This window comes from Mytilus californianus, unplaced genomic scaffold (assembly GCF_021869535.1).
Source record: "Mytilus californianus isolate M0D057914Y unplaced genomic scaffold, xbMytCali1.0.p SCAF_41, whole genome shotgun sequence".
In the NCBI taxonomy this organism is placed as follows: domain Eukaryota; kingdom Metazoa; phylum Mollusca; class Bivalvia; order Mytilida; family Mytilidae; genus Mytilus; species Mytilus californianus.
The window spans coordinates 1156774-1172539 of NW_026262692.1; the positions used below are offsets into that span (position 1 = coordinate 1156774).

General features: G+C 30.4%; 1 protein-coding gene across 8 annotated transcripts in view; it reads right to left on the reverse strand.

Annotated features, from left to right (window-relative positions):
- Nucleotides 1-3638: 3638 nt before the first annotated feature.
- LOC127699811 (reticulon-4 receptor-like 2) overlaps nt 3639-15766 on the reverse strand; it is a 62956-nt gene continuing 50828 nt past the window's right edge. For 4 of the 8 annotated variants that reach the window (XM_052203183.1, XM_052203180.1, XM_052203182.1 and 1 more), the window contains 8 exons: nt 15685-15756; nt 14414-14485; nt 13024-13095; nt 12352-12423; nt 11626-11697; nt 7843-7994; nt 5799-5897; nt 3639-4827 (listed from right to left, as the gene is read on the reverse strand). In XM_052203183.1, coding sequence (XP_052059143.1) covers nt 4700-4827; nt 5799-5897; nt 7843-7994; nt 11626-11697; nt 12352-12423; nt 13024-13095; nt 14414-14485; nt 15685-15756 — 739 coding nt within the window. In that variant the 3' untranslated portion in view covers nt 3639-4699. The remainder of the gene's footprint in view (nt 4828-5798; nt 5898-7842; nt 7995-11625; nt 11698-12351; nt 12424-13023; nt 13096-14413; nt 14486-15684; nt 15757-15766) is intronic. The other 4 variants (XM_052203185.1, XM_052203181.1, XM_052203186.1 and 1 more) reach the window with 2 other exon arrangements.

Genomic DNA, 15766 nt, shown 5'->3' on the forward strand with positions numbered 1-15766 from the left:
GTCATATCTAATAACGCCTAATAAATTGATTTATGGGCACGGAATCACAGTTTTGTTTGCTTTTCGGCTTTTTTCCATGCTGTATAGAAGATTAAAATGTTGATTCTAAAACAAAAGAAATTGTTAACCCTCTATTTACTTTATATCGATAAAACAGAAATATCAATAGCATTATATTTTATTTTCAATACTTTTGTTATGATAGTAGCGTGACATAATTTATAACCTCTTTTATCTTCTCTAAATCTCTATCGACAATTTAGGAAAAGTTAACCTAAGATATATTTGATTTTCGTTTTAGGTCTATTTTTTTATCATATAGCTCATAACGTTTCCACGGATTTATATATCATTACATCTAAAATGTTAGGGTTAACACGTTTTTAATGGTGGTAAAAGCCCTTCGGAAACCAGAAATTTATAATATGTTGGTTTAGTTTTATGTATTTGAAATACCAAGTCAGGTTTGTATCGACATATCAATTCTAGACTAATATGTCATTATTTTTTTACATTGTTTTTCACATACATACAGATATAGACTATTAGTTTATATATAAGGTTCTTACCTGATTTGTCATTAAGATACATATTGATTTCAAGATTTTTATCTATAGAAATTATTTAAAACTACAGTCATAAAAAATACACGAACGTTGGCTTACTGATATATTCCTTAACACAGAAATCCATAAACAACATTTCCTTATTAACCGCTACGACAAACATTTAATCTGTAAATGGCTAATACATTGTTAAACGATACAATTATATTAAATATATAATTAAACCCACGTTGCATTGTATAGACAGTTATGTCATGTCAATTATAAGTATGTTCAAGGAATTACATTTGAGGCTAAACATGGGAAGGGTAACTGTTTGTTAAATTATTCCTTGCAGATTCATGTAGTAATATAAAGAGACTAACTTATCTTCCTAGATAATATTTTCTATTCAAATATGGATTTAGCTTGTGTATGTACTTTGCTCTAAATGTACCTCATTACAGAATATTCCTAGACAGATTTCAACGATTTGGGGAAAAAAGATTTAGAAAGGCTTCATTTGTATTTTATTTTGGGAACTATATCAATGCAAAGAAATAATCAAGTACCTAAATATTGCACCACCTTATTTTTCATATATAACCAAATGTACAAATAATAACATAAGTAGTTGAAATGCAATGTCAATGTATAAATCCTAAACTATGCTTAGAAATGCTAGTAAACAATTGTTTTAAAATCTTTTATTAAAACAAAATACTTTCAGCATTATAAACAAAGAGAAAAAAGCTAACAACAATTAAATTATCAGATTTTTTTTCTCCCAGCTATATCAATATATGCTAACCCAGTTGTACATATAGCATGACACAAGGGTAGTGTGATGTGAAACAATTATTCACAACTAATTAATTTACCAGATCTGCTATCTTTTGATAATATATCACGGTCCTTATTATTTATTAAAGTATTTTAAATAGAACCTTGACACGCCAATATACTTTGTGATTTTCACAAGTGATAACGGACTGATTGGGTCACTCGTCAATTGTTAAGTATCAATACACATGTTAAACATTAGCAACATTGAAAATGTTCATTTACAAATCGTCTTATAACATCATCAGTGTAGACCAAATGAACGACAAATTCTAAAATGAACGATAATCGTGTGTTATACAAATTGAGTTAATAATAAAATAACCAAAATATTGGTCATCACTGTAATTAATATACAAAGGACGTTGACAATAACTTTTCAGTGGTTCGTTAATGCTTAAATATAGATACGTTCGACTTATTATATATATCTACTAAAAATAATTAAACATGGAACTCTAACGTTCAACTTGACTATCTGTTAACCAGTAACATTTACTGTCAATGTATATTTCCCATTATTCAAGTATGATTTTTTGTATCTACTTGCAACATATTGACAAATCGTATCATCAATTATTGCAGTGGAAATACAACTAGAATACATATTACGTATACTGCTGTGATTTTAGTAATGACTTTTCATTTGGGGATAATTTTCTGTTGATGCACTGTTGAATACTGGCAAATGCTTGTTTGTTTACTCTTTCAACGTGTCTTGTACTGGAGCCTAAGGTAGATGTATTTGTTTTGTATTGTGTATTTACTACGTATACAATGAAAATCATTTTACGTTGAAATATGTGGGAGACAAGCAGTTTAAAGATGCACCCTATTTAGCAAAAATATATAGAAAAATGCAAAATATACAATTCATCGCAAATTGGGTTATCAAACATTTGCACAATCTGAATTAACTTTTAAGGATCAAGCATACAAATACAACCATGTTATATGTGAAGCAACGGTAAATTAGGTAACATCAGTTTAATCAATAAATCGTACAACAAATCCGAATAACTAGATCAACTTCTAGTTGCACATTTGTGGCATTTTTTAGTGTTTAAAAATTGATGGAAAACCAAAATATGAAATATCTTTAATGACGGACTATTATCTTAAATGGCAAAATTCCAAGCTAAATTTGCTGGAAAAGTTTTCTATTTCAAACACGACTGAAACTAGTTTGTTTAATTCCTCCATTATCAGGGTCATCAATATTTCATTTTATGATTTATACTCAAAAACAATACATATCAAAATGATTAGATATATACTGTAATTAAATACGATGGAATATCAAGTGCAAATTTAAAAACTCCACTTAATGTACAGAAAACAGAAATATAAACAAAAACATGTCACACACTGTTTGGTGTTATCATTTAATGTCTAACTCAAGTATGGCGTATAGGTGTTTCAACTGCACCCATAATGTCTGCAGCGTATATGTGTATGTCTGTGTACAGGTCTATTTCGTTGAAAAAGGTAATGTTGTTTCCTTGTTCTTTCTACGAGAATGCCAAAGTATGTTCCTCAGCCAACCAAACTTGCCGGGAAACTGTGTTTGCATCTTTAACAGTGATGCCACCAACGACAAAAAAAAAATCATAGAAAAAGATACATAAACGTAACACCAAAAGTATTTACTATTCAGCTAATGCATACACAAAACAGCAATCATAAATATGCAACATATTTTGTAATAACTCCTGTGTGGTTTTTTAACTATAAGTCATTAGTCATTTAAAAAGTTTGTTTGAAACAAATACTATTAACGCAATATAGCCTACACTCAGAAAACCATGTGAGAACATTTTTAATAAATTGAAAACAAATCTTATCTAAACAACCATACTATTTTTACAGTATTTATCCATACGTTTTTATTATTTTTCTGGGTATTTGTATCATTCAATTTTAAAGTATTATTGTAAAACTTTTTTCAGCTTTATATCCGAGTTCCCTTTTTTTTTTAAATCACACACAATCATCATAGATACCATGAAATCGATAGTAACACTTAAGAGCCCTCTGTTGGAGACTAAGCTGAGACTGATAGAAAAAAAACGTTGTTAAATAATCCACTAAAAATTTGTTTATTTTACTACGTTAAAAGTGTGAAATGAAAGAAATACTTTTATAAAAGTCCAACATGTTAAACAAGTTAGAAGTATAAGTACGATGGAAAATACATTTTTTTTATAAATCTTATTATATTATTATTGAAGTTTAAACTTACTACATGTGTATCGCCACTCCGCATTTTCATCATCCGTGACGAATATTTATCCAGATTCTTCCTCTTTTTATCATAGAATCATGAAATGATAATAGAATAGTACGTGTTTTACTTGTAATGATTGCCTTCACAAATATTAGGTTGACACTCAATATTTTTAATAGATACATGATTGACAATATATGACTTTTATAAACTATTTAGATATTGTTACTGCAAAAAAATAAAATAAAAAGAAAGATATAAAACAAGATATTTTGTAAAGGGCTTGCTTATCTGTTTTAAATTAGGGAAAATATTGAATACAACGCATGATGATCTAAATCTTTTTTTAAATAATGGTATTTTGAAAATTCATTAACAACAGTTTGTCTGATTGATAGTAGAGATAAGATAATTTCCAATAGTATCCTAACCAACTGCTTGCATAATTACAAGTAATAAAGGTTTGATAAACATTAAATCAATCTTTATTTAGCCTCACATTACACATGTGAACAAAGCAATTTTCTAAAAAAAAATTCTCATACTAATATTCATAAATAATTGATAAAAAAAAATAATACTACTTATTCCTACAAACATACAACAGGATAATCGTACACACAAAGCTGGTGCTGTTAATATGCGATGAAACGTTGAGAAATATAGGATTCGGTGAATTTTAAAGCACATACATGTATATTAAACATATGAATACAAGCGATCATTAAAATACCCTGTACTGACAACATGCATAATTCACTCGTGATACAATTCAAATATTTATAAACATGCAAAACTGGGTTGTATATATCGTCATAACTTCTTGGATATGTACGTTCTACCGGGTGATATTTATAAACGTTTACATCAGGTTTTTCTTAGCGTATTTTGTCTACATAAAACTGTTACTTTGTACATTGTTTGCAATATATGAATGTGTAATGTGAAATCAATCAATGTTACTTCAATCTTCTATTAACTGATTAAACTGATGATCTGCAGGAAAACAAATATATGTATACCTTCTAAATTTGAACAATATATTGTTTGTTTTTTTTAAAACAAGATTTAATTTACTTTGCAATTAAACATAACACAACGTACCAGGACAATAGTTAACATATCTTTCGCCACACAAACACTGAGCTGTACCATTCACAGGCTCTATATAGCAGTCACCAAATCCACACTCATATGTGATACACTGACTTTCTATTAAGTATTAGTGTAACATTAAATTAATAATAACATTTTTAATACAGAACTGACTTTTGTTAGGTCAAAACCACAGTATACTGCACGTAGCATATGTGCCTCATAAGTTTTATGTAGCAATATCTTTTATCCGGATTGCATTTCATCGAAATATATTTTGTTCATAAATAACATTTCACCCGAAGGATACATGGACACTTAAAATTACTACGTGTATTAGTTGACTTATATTTAGATATTATAACTCATCTGGAAAGTTTAATCCGCCTGAAGTGTGATATATACGTATTGTGGCATTATTTCTAATAGTCCTATTTAAACACAATGTTTTGTTTTTCACCATTGAGTTTGGTGTATACGTGATGATACATTATTTCTGAAACCTGTATCGAGCTTACGTTTAAAAATGAAAGAAAGCAATTACTTCTCGTTACCTGAATTATGATTTTAATTTATATAAGCATTTTTACGAAAGTATCTGTTAAAAGCATATTTAGAAATAATTTAGATTATAAAGTTTTCCTTAGGTAAATATAAAGCCTTAGCCTGAACTTGTTAGTGTTGGAGCACTTATGATGAAGGTAGTCCGGAAAAGTATTTATATGCACCATATGTATGAAGTGTATTGTTTCTTCGTTTTTTTCAAATAAATATCATTATTACAAAATTAATTGCATTTTGTGTACAAGTAAACTGCATAAGGCAACAGCTGTTAACTGGTTCAATATAATACAGTCATAGCTTGGTCTTCAACTCTAGTTGAATGGCTCAGATGGGAATTTTGTTATGCATAGGAAGTAGTTTGATTTTAATAATTTGTGCATTGGAAATAAATTATTACAAAATAAAAGTCAGACCTCTAGTCTTAGAAAATGTCATCTTGACTTTCGATGGTTACACTAAAACTAATGCATAAATGTATTTGCTTCATTACTATTGTGTTGTCTGGAAATTAACGTTATATACACCTTGACAAAATTCACCGGTCCATTGTCCAATGCAGTCACATACAAGTTCATTGCCCATTGCAACACATTTCCCACCATTGAAGCATTTGCAGTTATCAGCTAAAATTAAACAATATTACTATTAATTGTTACAGAAATTGTTTTAATATTCAAAATTCAAAAATTAGCAAATACAGCCAGCGACAGACCTTAAATATATGCTATAGAATTAGCCAAAACAAAAAAACGAAATGCCATGATTATTCTGTTTATGAACAATTTGAACATTGATTGCTAATGCAATTCTATTTAATATCATCATCTTGAAAAGGTATGCTAATGCTCCTGTAATGTAAAGAAAATATACAGAGAAATATATTCATACTTAATTGAAATTTTCCTCTGTCATTTAAAAGAGAAGTGAGAGATTGAATTGGACATTCAAACTCAGAAGTCGAAGACAAAATAAAATATGATTCGGTGACGTCACAATCAAGGATAGAGGTCTGGATTGTCTTTGCAACACTTATAAAATAACCATTGTCATTCATTAAACAAATATTAAATAACGGTTCATCAATTCGTGATTGAGTTCGAGGAAATGACTTCAAATTTACCACTGTTAACTCATGGTGTAATAGCTTCCTCGTAAGCAACAATTCCCTGTTTACAAGTATTTCATGATAGGACACGCAAGCTCTGAAATTAATAAAATTTCCAAAATCCAGCCAGTACAGTGATTGGAAGACCTCTAATGTATGCTGTTGGATACACAGTTCTTTATTATGCAATTATTTGTTTCTGTTTATTTACATATTTACATTAATTGCAGACGCCATTAAAGTTTAATTCATCATCATAAAATGATATAATATTAGATACACGCACCCCAGAAAAAATCCGGTTGTTCTTATGTAGTGCCGACGGGTAAGCAGATTATGTTTCACATATGTCACCCGTTGTGTTGCGTATGTAAGTTCAAATTAGCTGTTAAATATCATTCGAAGACTTAACTTTCGAGGAAAAGAGGTCGGTGTTGTCCTTACTAAAATTTAAACATATCAGTTGCCATTCGTGATGACGTTTCAAGGGTTGAATGCACATGTATTACTTGCACATTTTAATGTATTACCTTCTTTGTAAGTATGATTCCTCCAATAAGGAAATCATTATGGGAACACAAGATTTGGAAACTCGTATACACGGGGAGATACATACTACATATGCTATCACTAGACTAAGATGTTGCTACATAACAAATTCATAATTGGGAAGCTGAGTTTATCTCTGTTGTCGTAAACGTTTGTCTTGAAACGGACTCTCATTGTCTATTTATAGATTAAAGTCATGATAAGAAGCAGACTTAATGTCGTATCCTTTGTATCAGATAAAATGGGACAGATGCGTTCAACATAGTAACAAAGCTTCGAATCTTTCAGTAACATACTATCATATATACAGTGGAATGCGAAGTTGAAAGATAACCTAACTTCGTTTAATTCTTCATTAGAAGCTTTTAAAAGAAGTCTGTCTCATTTAAGTGTGCTGACAAGAAGAGAAATCACACTTTGCTGTTCAAAAACAAGTCATTCAAACGTAAAGAAATATACCGTCAGATAAATCATTTTATCTTTGTTTGTGAGGACACTTACGCCATCAACATGCGAACTGATGTATTTATAATTTTTCAACGCTCTAGGAATTTTTTCAAAAAAGAAGTTATACCAACGAGTTTTAATGTGTACAAACTATCATAATATCATTTCCAAGCAAGTGTGTATGCACTCTACTGTATTAGGGTAACTGTCCCTTTAATTGTCTTTTGGCGGTATCCAGAGGGTAACTCAATAAATTAAAAAAGTGAATGTTAGATATTTTATTTATATGGATATATGGCAATGTGACCTTTTGTTGTCCAATGCAATTATGTTTAGCAGATTATCCTATTCTAACCTTTTTTAACATTTGGAATTCAAAACTAGACAGGAAGAATAGGAATTATGAACTTAATTGTTTCTATATTAAAATTTTGAAATGACACTATTTATCGACTGGTACTACTTACGATTACATGTTTCTAGCGCAGCTGACTGTAGTGATGTAACCAATGTTCCGTTGCTACATTTAGCACTTGTTCCTATGGATGCTCTTTCAATTAACCATAACCAGAATGAGAAAATACTGCAATCACAATTGAGTGGATTATCTGTGAGGTGCCTTAAAATACAAATAAAATCAAAATATCTCTTAAGTACTACCAAACAGCATAGTAATTGCAACATTGATGAATTGATGAATATCAATGCAGATCAATGAATGCAGAAAATAGTCTTTTCGAGTAAAATCTTGCTTTAAATATAAAATCGTTCAACTGGAAACAAATGTTTAAACCCAATTTCATTATTTTTTTACTGTCATGTACCAGTATGGACTCTATATATCTGAGTCAACACGGATTCTGAACATCATTACCTATGAATCAATGCAGGAATCGATGTGTCGGGATACAATTACGGCTTTGTAATATAACAATACGGACAATTTTCACACCCTTATCTATCTTGTCAAAAAATAAAACACTCCTTGATAGTGGCTGTTGATCCAACGTGACGACTTCGATTGAGCATGTGTAACACTGCAGGAGGAAGTTGTATAGAAATAATTAGGGCATTCACTAGTAAATGAATTTTAGTCTGAAGCGGTCATTTTGATCTTAACAAGATCTGACAAGTCTGAACAATAAATTATTCAGTCATGTTCAGTTTATTTTTCAGTCAATTTTCAGACTTATTCAGTTCGGTAAATTTGATACTGTTCAGACAGTTCCCTTGCAATGAAAACCAGTACAGTTCAGTAACTTTCAGACAATTCAGTATGATGTTGATGTTTACAGTTAAATAGCAGCGTCTGAACTGTCTGAACATTTACTGAACAGATCTTAATTGATTGCAAGCGAAACGTCTGAACAGTTCTCAGTTTACCTCAGAAGAAAGGTCTAAACATTGACTGAAAACTAAAGACGTAAAAACAATTTATTATTTAGGTCTATAAAGAACTATGCAGATCAAAATTGGTTTACTAGTGATTTAAACATGCACATCATATCATATGGAGTCTGGTGAGGGTTTAAACACTATTGCAACGGTACTAGCAAATAAGTTCAAGTTATGACCGTCAACAGTGTGGCTGATCTTGAACCGGCAACACACAATTGCTAAGTATGGTTACTTCCCATGAGGAACCGGACTGCGACAGCAACAGAAAAGGCATCAAATGCTCCTGGTCTCCGACGAATATCGGTAGACAATGTCAGAAATCGAATCCGAAAAACGTCTTACGTGCAAGACGTCCTTAATTTGGTGCAAGGGTCTGATGGTGCAACAGAATAAGAGAATAGAACCCTAAAACATGTAGGAAAGTCTAGTTCGCCGTTTAAACAAGATTCATGCTGAAAAAAAAGATGTCCTTACACTTGTTTTATGACGTCAGAATGAGAGGTTTTCAAGGAACCGAGTCCTTGAGGTAGACAATTGTTTCGAGTGTGAAAATGTGGGGTGACATATTCTACGCCTCAAAAATCTTAACTGGGGCACATCCCCGCAATCGTAAAGTATTTTGATCACGTTTTAACAATACAAGTGATGACCACAATGAACCTCCGTCGGGACTTTTGTCAACAAAAATGCCACAATTCGGAATAGTACATATTAGGCATTATGATATAGATAGTACTACCACTGCGCAAACATGTCGCTAGTGAGTAAAGACACATATATATCGTATCGGTGAATTAATTTTAAATTGAGACCATACAACTATTCAAGTGTCTTTTAAAGTAATACTATGTTCAAGTAGCTGTTGTGTAAGGAATACACCATGATAATGAAGTATGTATGTCATGAACATGTACGAGTATCTCATATCAATTGTTATATGTTATCGTCATACGTTTGAATAGAGGGTATTCTACTGAAGAGAATAGCAAGTTGACATTTAGAAAGTTGATTTATTCACGTTTGTCATAAATTCGTCCATTTGTGTAAAATGTCTAAGTAAAAATTAAAGTATGAACCATCCAGTTCTGCTTTTTTTTGTATTATCCTTAACCAGTCGATATCCATGCTCAATATCGATTGATAAATATAATATTGATCTTTCGAGAGATTAAAAGTGAGCAGGTGGACAGTATAAATTTGATAAGAAAACCATGCTTCACAAGTGACACCCGTCGAGTTGCTCATACAAGTACAAAACAGGTTATATTGTTATTCGGTAGGTCACTTTCGATGAAAAGAGAACATACTTTTGTTTACGATAATTGGAACAAATCAGTCGTCCTCTGTGAAACACATAGTTTATAATGGCTCAACCAATTTGTATTGACGTCCGTATAATGTTTGAAAGGATGATTTTAACTTCACCACTTGGAACAATACGGTTTGATACTATTACAAGCCACGAATAACTATGTTATCTTACGTTAGTAACTTTCTAATTACACATGTACAATAAATCAATGGTGACAATTATGACCGTCCCTACTTATTCTGCAAATGTCCCACTCCGCATTTGCATTGGTGCATAACAATGATATAATAACCAACTTTCTACATTTTTAATTGCCAGACAATTTATTCAATTTAATGTACAATCGAATGGGTATCTCCAAATGGTTCTTGATACATTTTTCACTTCATTAACCTAATTAAGGTGACCTTAGTTTATTAATCTCCAGATCTCGTACATCGGTAAAAAAGGGACTGATTAAGTTAACACACACAAAGACTAATGAATGAACACCACGTTGGTCATGAAATGCAGGAGATGATTATCGTCTCTTCACGCCTGGTCTAGCTTCTTTTGTCGGGTAATGCGATTCCCTCGGTTTTTGTTCTGCACGTGATTTTTTTTTTAATTGATTGATGAGATATGGAATAGCGGTAATCTATTGTTGCATTGGTCTGCCATATGACTGATTTTGCCATATCTAGTATAAAACATACATGTATATCTTTTCGACAGCTTTATCTATTTGATATGTAGTTATTGATGTTATTTATTCATTTAACACATAATTTATTTATTTATTTATCTAATTTATTCAATTATTTCACATAATTTATGTTATACATTTATGTTTAACGTTTTTAATTCATTTTGAAAGTCCTTTTTTTTCCTTTTTCTTTTAAAAAAACCTATATTGTTTCAAACAAAATATTCCTGTATATGTTACTTTTTAAATGACATTCAGTATCACTGCTAAAACATTTTACACACAAGTAACGAATGATCTTGATTACACATGTATTATATACATCGATATATAACCGAACTAAAATATATACACCAAACACCTACTATTTCTACCATTTAATTACTTTTATCTTAAATGTAACTTACAGCACAAATCGAACGAACTGTCCATATTAAAAAATCACAGTGAGAAAGTTTCTACCATATTAGCCATAAAGAGCTTTTAAATCATAGATCAGATTGTGACAGGTCTTCAATTGAACTTATAGACAATTATATATTACACCTTAAAACGTGTTTTGAAATATTAATGATGGAACTGTTCTAGAACTGGTAATAACAGTTTATTGACAGAGTATACTAGACAATACAAACAAGCAATAACGAACAGAACAAAGCAAAAAAAAAAAAAAAACAAGATAACAATAGTCAACAACTGTAATTGCTTCATGTACTTTATCAGCTGATAATGCAAATGTTGAATCTTAATATAAAAATCCAACAGACACGAAATCGGATGTCTGCTAGATATATATTCTAGCAATGTATATACTAGTATGTTTTCTACATTCGTAAATATTAATTATAAACTCACAACAAAGACAAAGACGTCAAGTTCACAAAAGCGTGGTCTTCAATATGGGTGATATTGTTTCCACTCAAGTCTCTGTAATAATAATACCATGCATTTTATCTAACATAAATTAAAAAAGCAACTTACTACATCTGTAAAAGTTTATATGCAGACACGTAAAAGAACAAACTATTGTGTATTAAACGGTTCCTTAGAATTTTTTCAATTTTTGAATTGAAAAATTTAAGAAAAAAAATGATGAGGTTTTAACAGCCAATTTTTAATACCACACGCAGATCACATTCTTGTAGATACATTTGTTTTGCCATTATTGTGAATATTTGAAAAAGTAAATTTCTAAAGGGAACCATTTTGTCATTCAATATTTTCTTGATTGATATAAGTTTCATAATATTACATGTTAAGGACAACTATGAAAAAAAAAGTAAAGGAATAAACTAAACGTATAGCAACTAAGCGAACCGAATAACAAAACAGATCAAGAGGGCAACACACATCCTTCAACAACAGACAGACACACCTGTAGTGTGTCAAACTCTACACAGTTTTTAGTTAATAGTAGTTGAGGAGAGATTTAATTGAATTTAATCAACTGTTTAAAAAAATGATATAATCGTCAGTCCTATTCTTCTAATGTATAATCAGAAAAAAAAGTTATGTGAAAATTATTTGAAAGGAAAATGCATGTTTAAAAAACCAAAACACAATAATTACATCATGACTTACATGTAATTCAAATTTGTCATATTGATGAAAGTATGACTCCGCAATAACCGTATCTTGTTGTTAAAAAGATATCTAAAAAGAGTAAACAATTCAATTTCATCATAACACTTTATACAATAAATATAGATACAAATGGGAAACAATAAGTAGTAAAGCAAGTATTTATACAAATGATTGTTCTGTTAGTATTACTGATTTATATCGTATGTCAACGTCTGCTTACTGACTACTTGTATACACGTTATGGTTATGTATAAATATTCAGTTGCATTTGCTGCAGGATCTACAAAGCATGGCTATCTATTGTATTGTATCAAGTTTAATTATAGCATGCTATTCTGTGTGGCACATTTATCAGCTTCATACTTATAGAGTTGTTTTTTTTTTGTGAGCAATTGATTCGTTGATTTCATTTATTGTTTTTGCAAGAATCAGAAATTTGGCTTCCATGATTGAATTGTTTCAGATTTTGTCTAGTCATTACCTTTCATAGCATTAATAGTTTTCCTCATATTATGGGTTTTGCTCATTGCTCAAGGCTTTACGGTGACCTGTATCTTATCTCATCCATGTGTTGTCACATTGTTTAAACGTATTTTCTACCGATTTAATGATGTTTAACCTTTAAATAATGCGTTAATTGAAATCTGACTAAAATATACAGGTACTCACAAATATCGAAGACTTGGAAGGTTTGTAAAAGAGAATGATTCTATCGTAGATATTTCATTGTAATGCAGCTGTCTTAAAAGAGAGGGTTACATAAGTTGAATGTGTCAGTCCTTGAAACAAACAGAACACAACTTATAATTATATTGTTTGATGAATATTCTGTTACAAACCAACTATTCTGAGTGATTTTATAGATTATTATGACAACAGGGATATGTGTAGTAAACAAAGCTAACGAAAGTTATTTATAGGGCCAATATATTTCTATATTTCTTTGTTTAATACACACGTTAAAGATAATACGAATAAAAGACGTTGTGAAATAAACGTCAATTATATTGAAAATAAACGAAAATATTGAGCAAAATATATCTGAAGGTTTATATACAGTCCTCGACAACAGACAGGTAATCCTGTAGTATTTCAAACTCTGAAACATCAGGACCTATATTTTTAATTTGGTCCATTTGTTGTCGAAGTTAACGTCTATTCTACCGATTTGATGATGTTTTAGCTTTAAATGATGCGTTAATCATTGTTAATTGAAATCCGAAAAAAACATAACACAGGTACTCAAAAATATTAAAGACTTTGAAGATTAATAAAAGTGAATGATTATATTGTTGATTTTCATTGTTATATAGTTGTTTCAAAAAGAAAGGTTACATAAATTGAATGTGTTAGTCCTTTGAATAATAGAATACAATTTAAAGTTGCATTATTTGATAAATATTATGTGACAAACGAATCAATCTAAATAAAGGCAACAGTAGTATACCGCTGTTCAATAGTCATAAATCGATTAAGCGAAAACAAATCCGGGTCACAAACCAAAACTGAGGGAAACAAATCAACTTTAAGAATATAAAAATGTTTAAGATTAATATGAATAAAAGGAGAAAAGAAATAGACGGAATCAAACGACCCAACTAATCAATGTTATCTATAGGTCATATGTATTTAATTTTTTCTGAGTTTTGATAAAAGGTCTATTCTTTTATATGTTAAAGTTGCATTTGACTAAAAGGAATTGTCGTGTATTCTGCGTGGCACATTTATCGACGATATGTTCACGGATACTTATACAGGTGTTTTTTTGTGAGCAATAACGTATATTTTGATTCGTTGATTTCATTGATTGTTTTTTGCAAGAATCAGACATGTGGCTTTCTTGATTGTATTGTTTCAAATGTTGTCAAGCGAGGACCTTAACTAACATTGAATTGTTTTGTCACATTATGGGTTTTACTTATTTATGAATGCATTACGGTGACCTATATTTAATTTCATTCAAAATTGTCACAGGTAACGTCTTTTCTACCAATTTTATGATGTGTTAGCATCAAATAATGCGTTAATTGAAATCTGACTAAAATATACAGGTACACACAAATGTTGAAGACTTGGAAGATTCATAAAAGTGAATGATTTTATTGTTGATATTTCATTGTTTTGCAGCTTTCTTAAAAGAGAAGGAAGGTTTAATATAAATGTGTCAGTCCTTGTAGACGTCTATGATACGACACAGCTAATAAAAGTTATATATAGGGCAAATATATTTCTATATTTCTGTGTTTGATATATATGTTAAATTTTAATACGAATACGAAGAATTGTGCACATCAATAATATTGCAACTAAACGAAAATAATCACAATATATCTAGAGGTCAATATACAGTCATAGGCCTGGGCCATGTGTAAATTTACAACAAATCTATGTTTCCGTGAATTATTTCGATTCTAATAGGACAAATACGGTCATTAAAACAATTCAACGAGGGTGGATATGTCGTGTGTGACTGTTCTAGTTTACCCCCTGTTAGATAAAGCTAAAACATCTTATAAATCTATAGCTTGCATGAAGTATTTATTAAATAACCGCTAGAAAAAAATGTGTTGAATTCATTCAAATCTAAACCACCACATTTGCCATTTTTAATTTACATTTATTTTTCGTAAGCTACCGTGAAATCCACTGTTGACATTTCGTTACAAATGAGCCGCCATTCTGACTTGCTGAAATCAGTAAATGTGCCAATGTTGCAATAGAAAATAAAATACAACAAGACCTACCTAAAAACTCCATTGTAATGCAATATCATCCGAATTTGGAGGGTTCACGCAACGGGAAAACTTTCAAATTTGGCATTTCTATTCAAATGACGTCATGTTTTGAAATGACTTTAATGCGCCAAAAACATTTATGGAATTTCGCAGAATTTTATTTCATTTTGATTTTGTACATTTTTCGGAGGTCTAATGCATTGATTATTTTGTCATGCTTTAGAATAAGAATTAGGGTTCTGTAGCTTTTTTTTTCCATTGCAATTTTTAACACAGCGAAATCGGCATAGAGTTTGTCATAGGTTACGATACACGTTGATTTACGTGGAAGGTATATTGTAACAGTTAATAGTATGTACATCGCTGAGTCTGCGCTAAGTATAGATATTGAGAATTTTATCACAATGTTGTTTACAAAGCGAAAGAAGCACGTCGTATAAGACTGGATGTTATTAGATTCATTTGCATTAATAATAAAAAAATTGTCATTAACGTTAACACTAGGCCTAAAGTTCGTAATAGCTTTATTTATAAATGACTTACTTGTAATGCGAGAATTTTTAAAATAAAACATAATAATTATATCACTACTTACAGATCATACAAGTTTTTCATGTTGATAAACGTATTTTTTTGTAATGTCCGTATCTTGTTGCTATATAGATGTCTAACAAGAG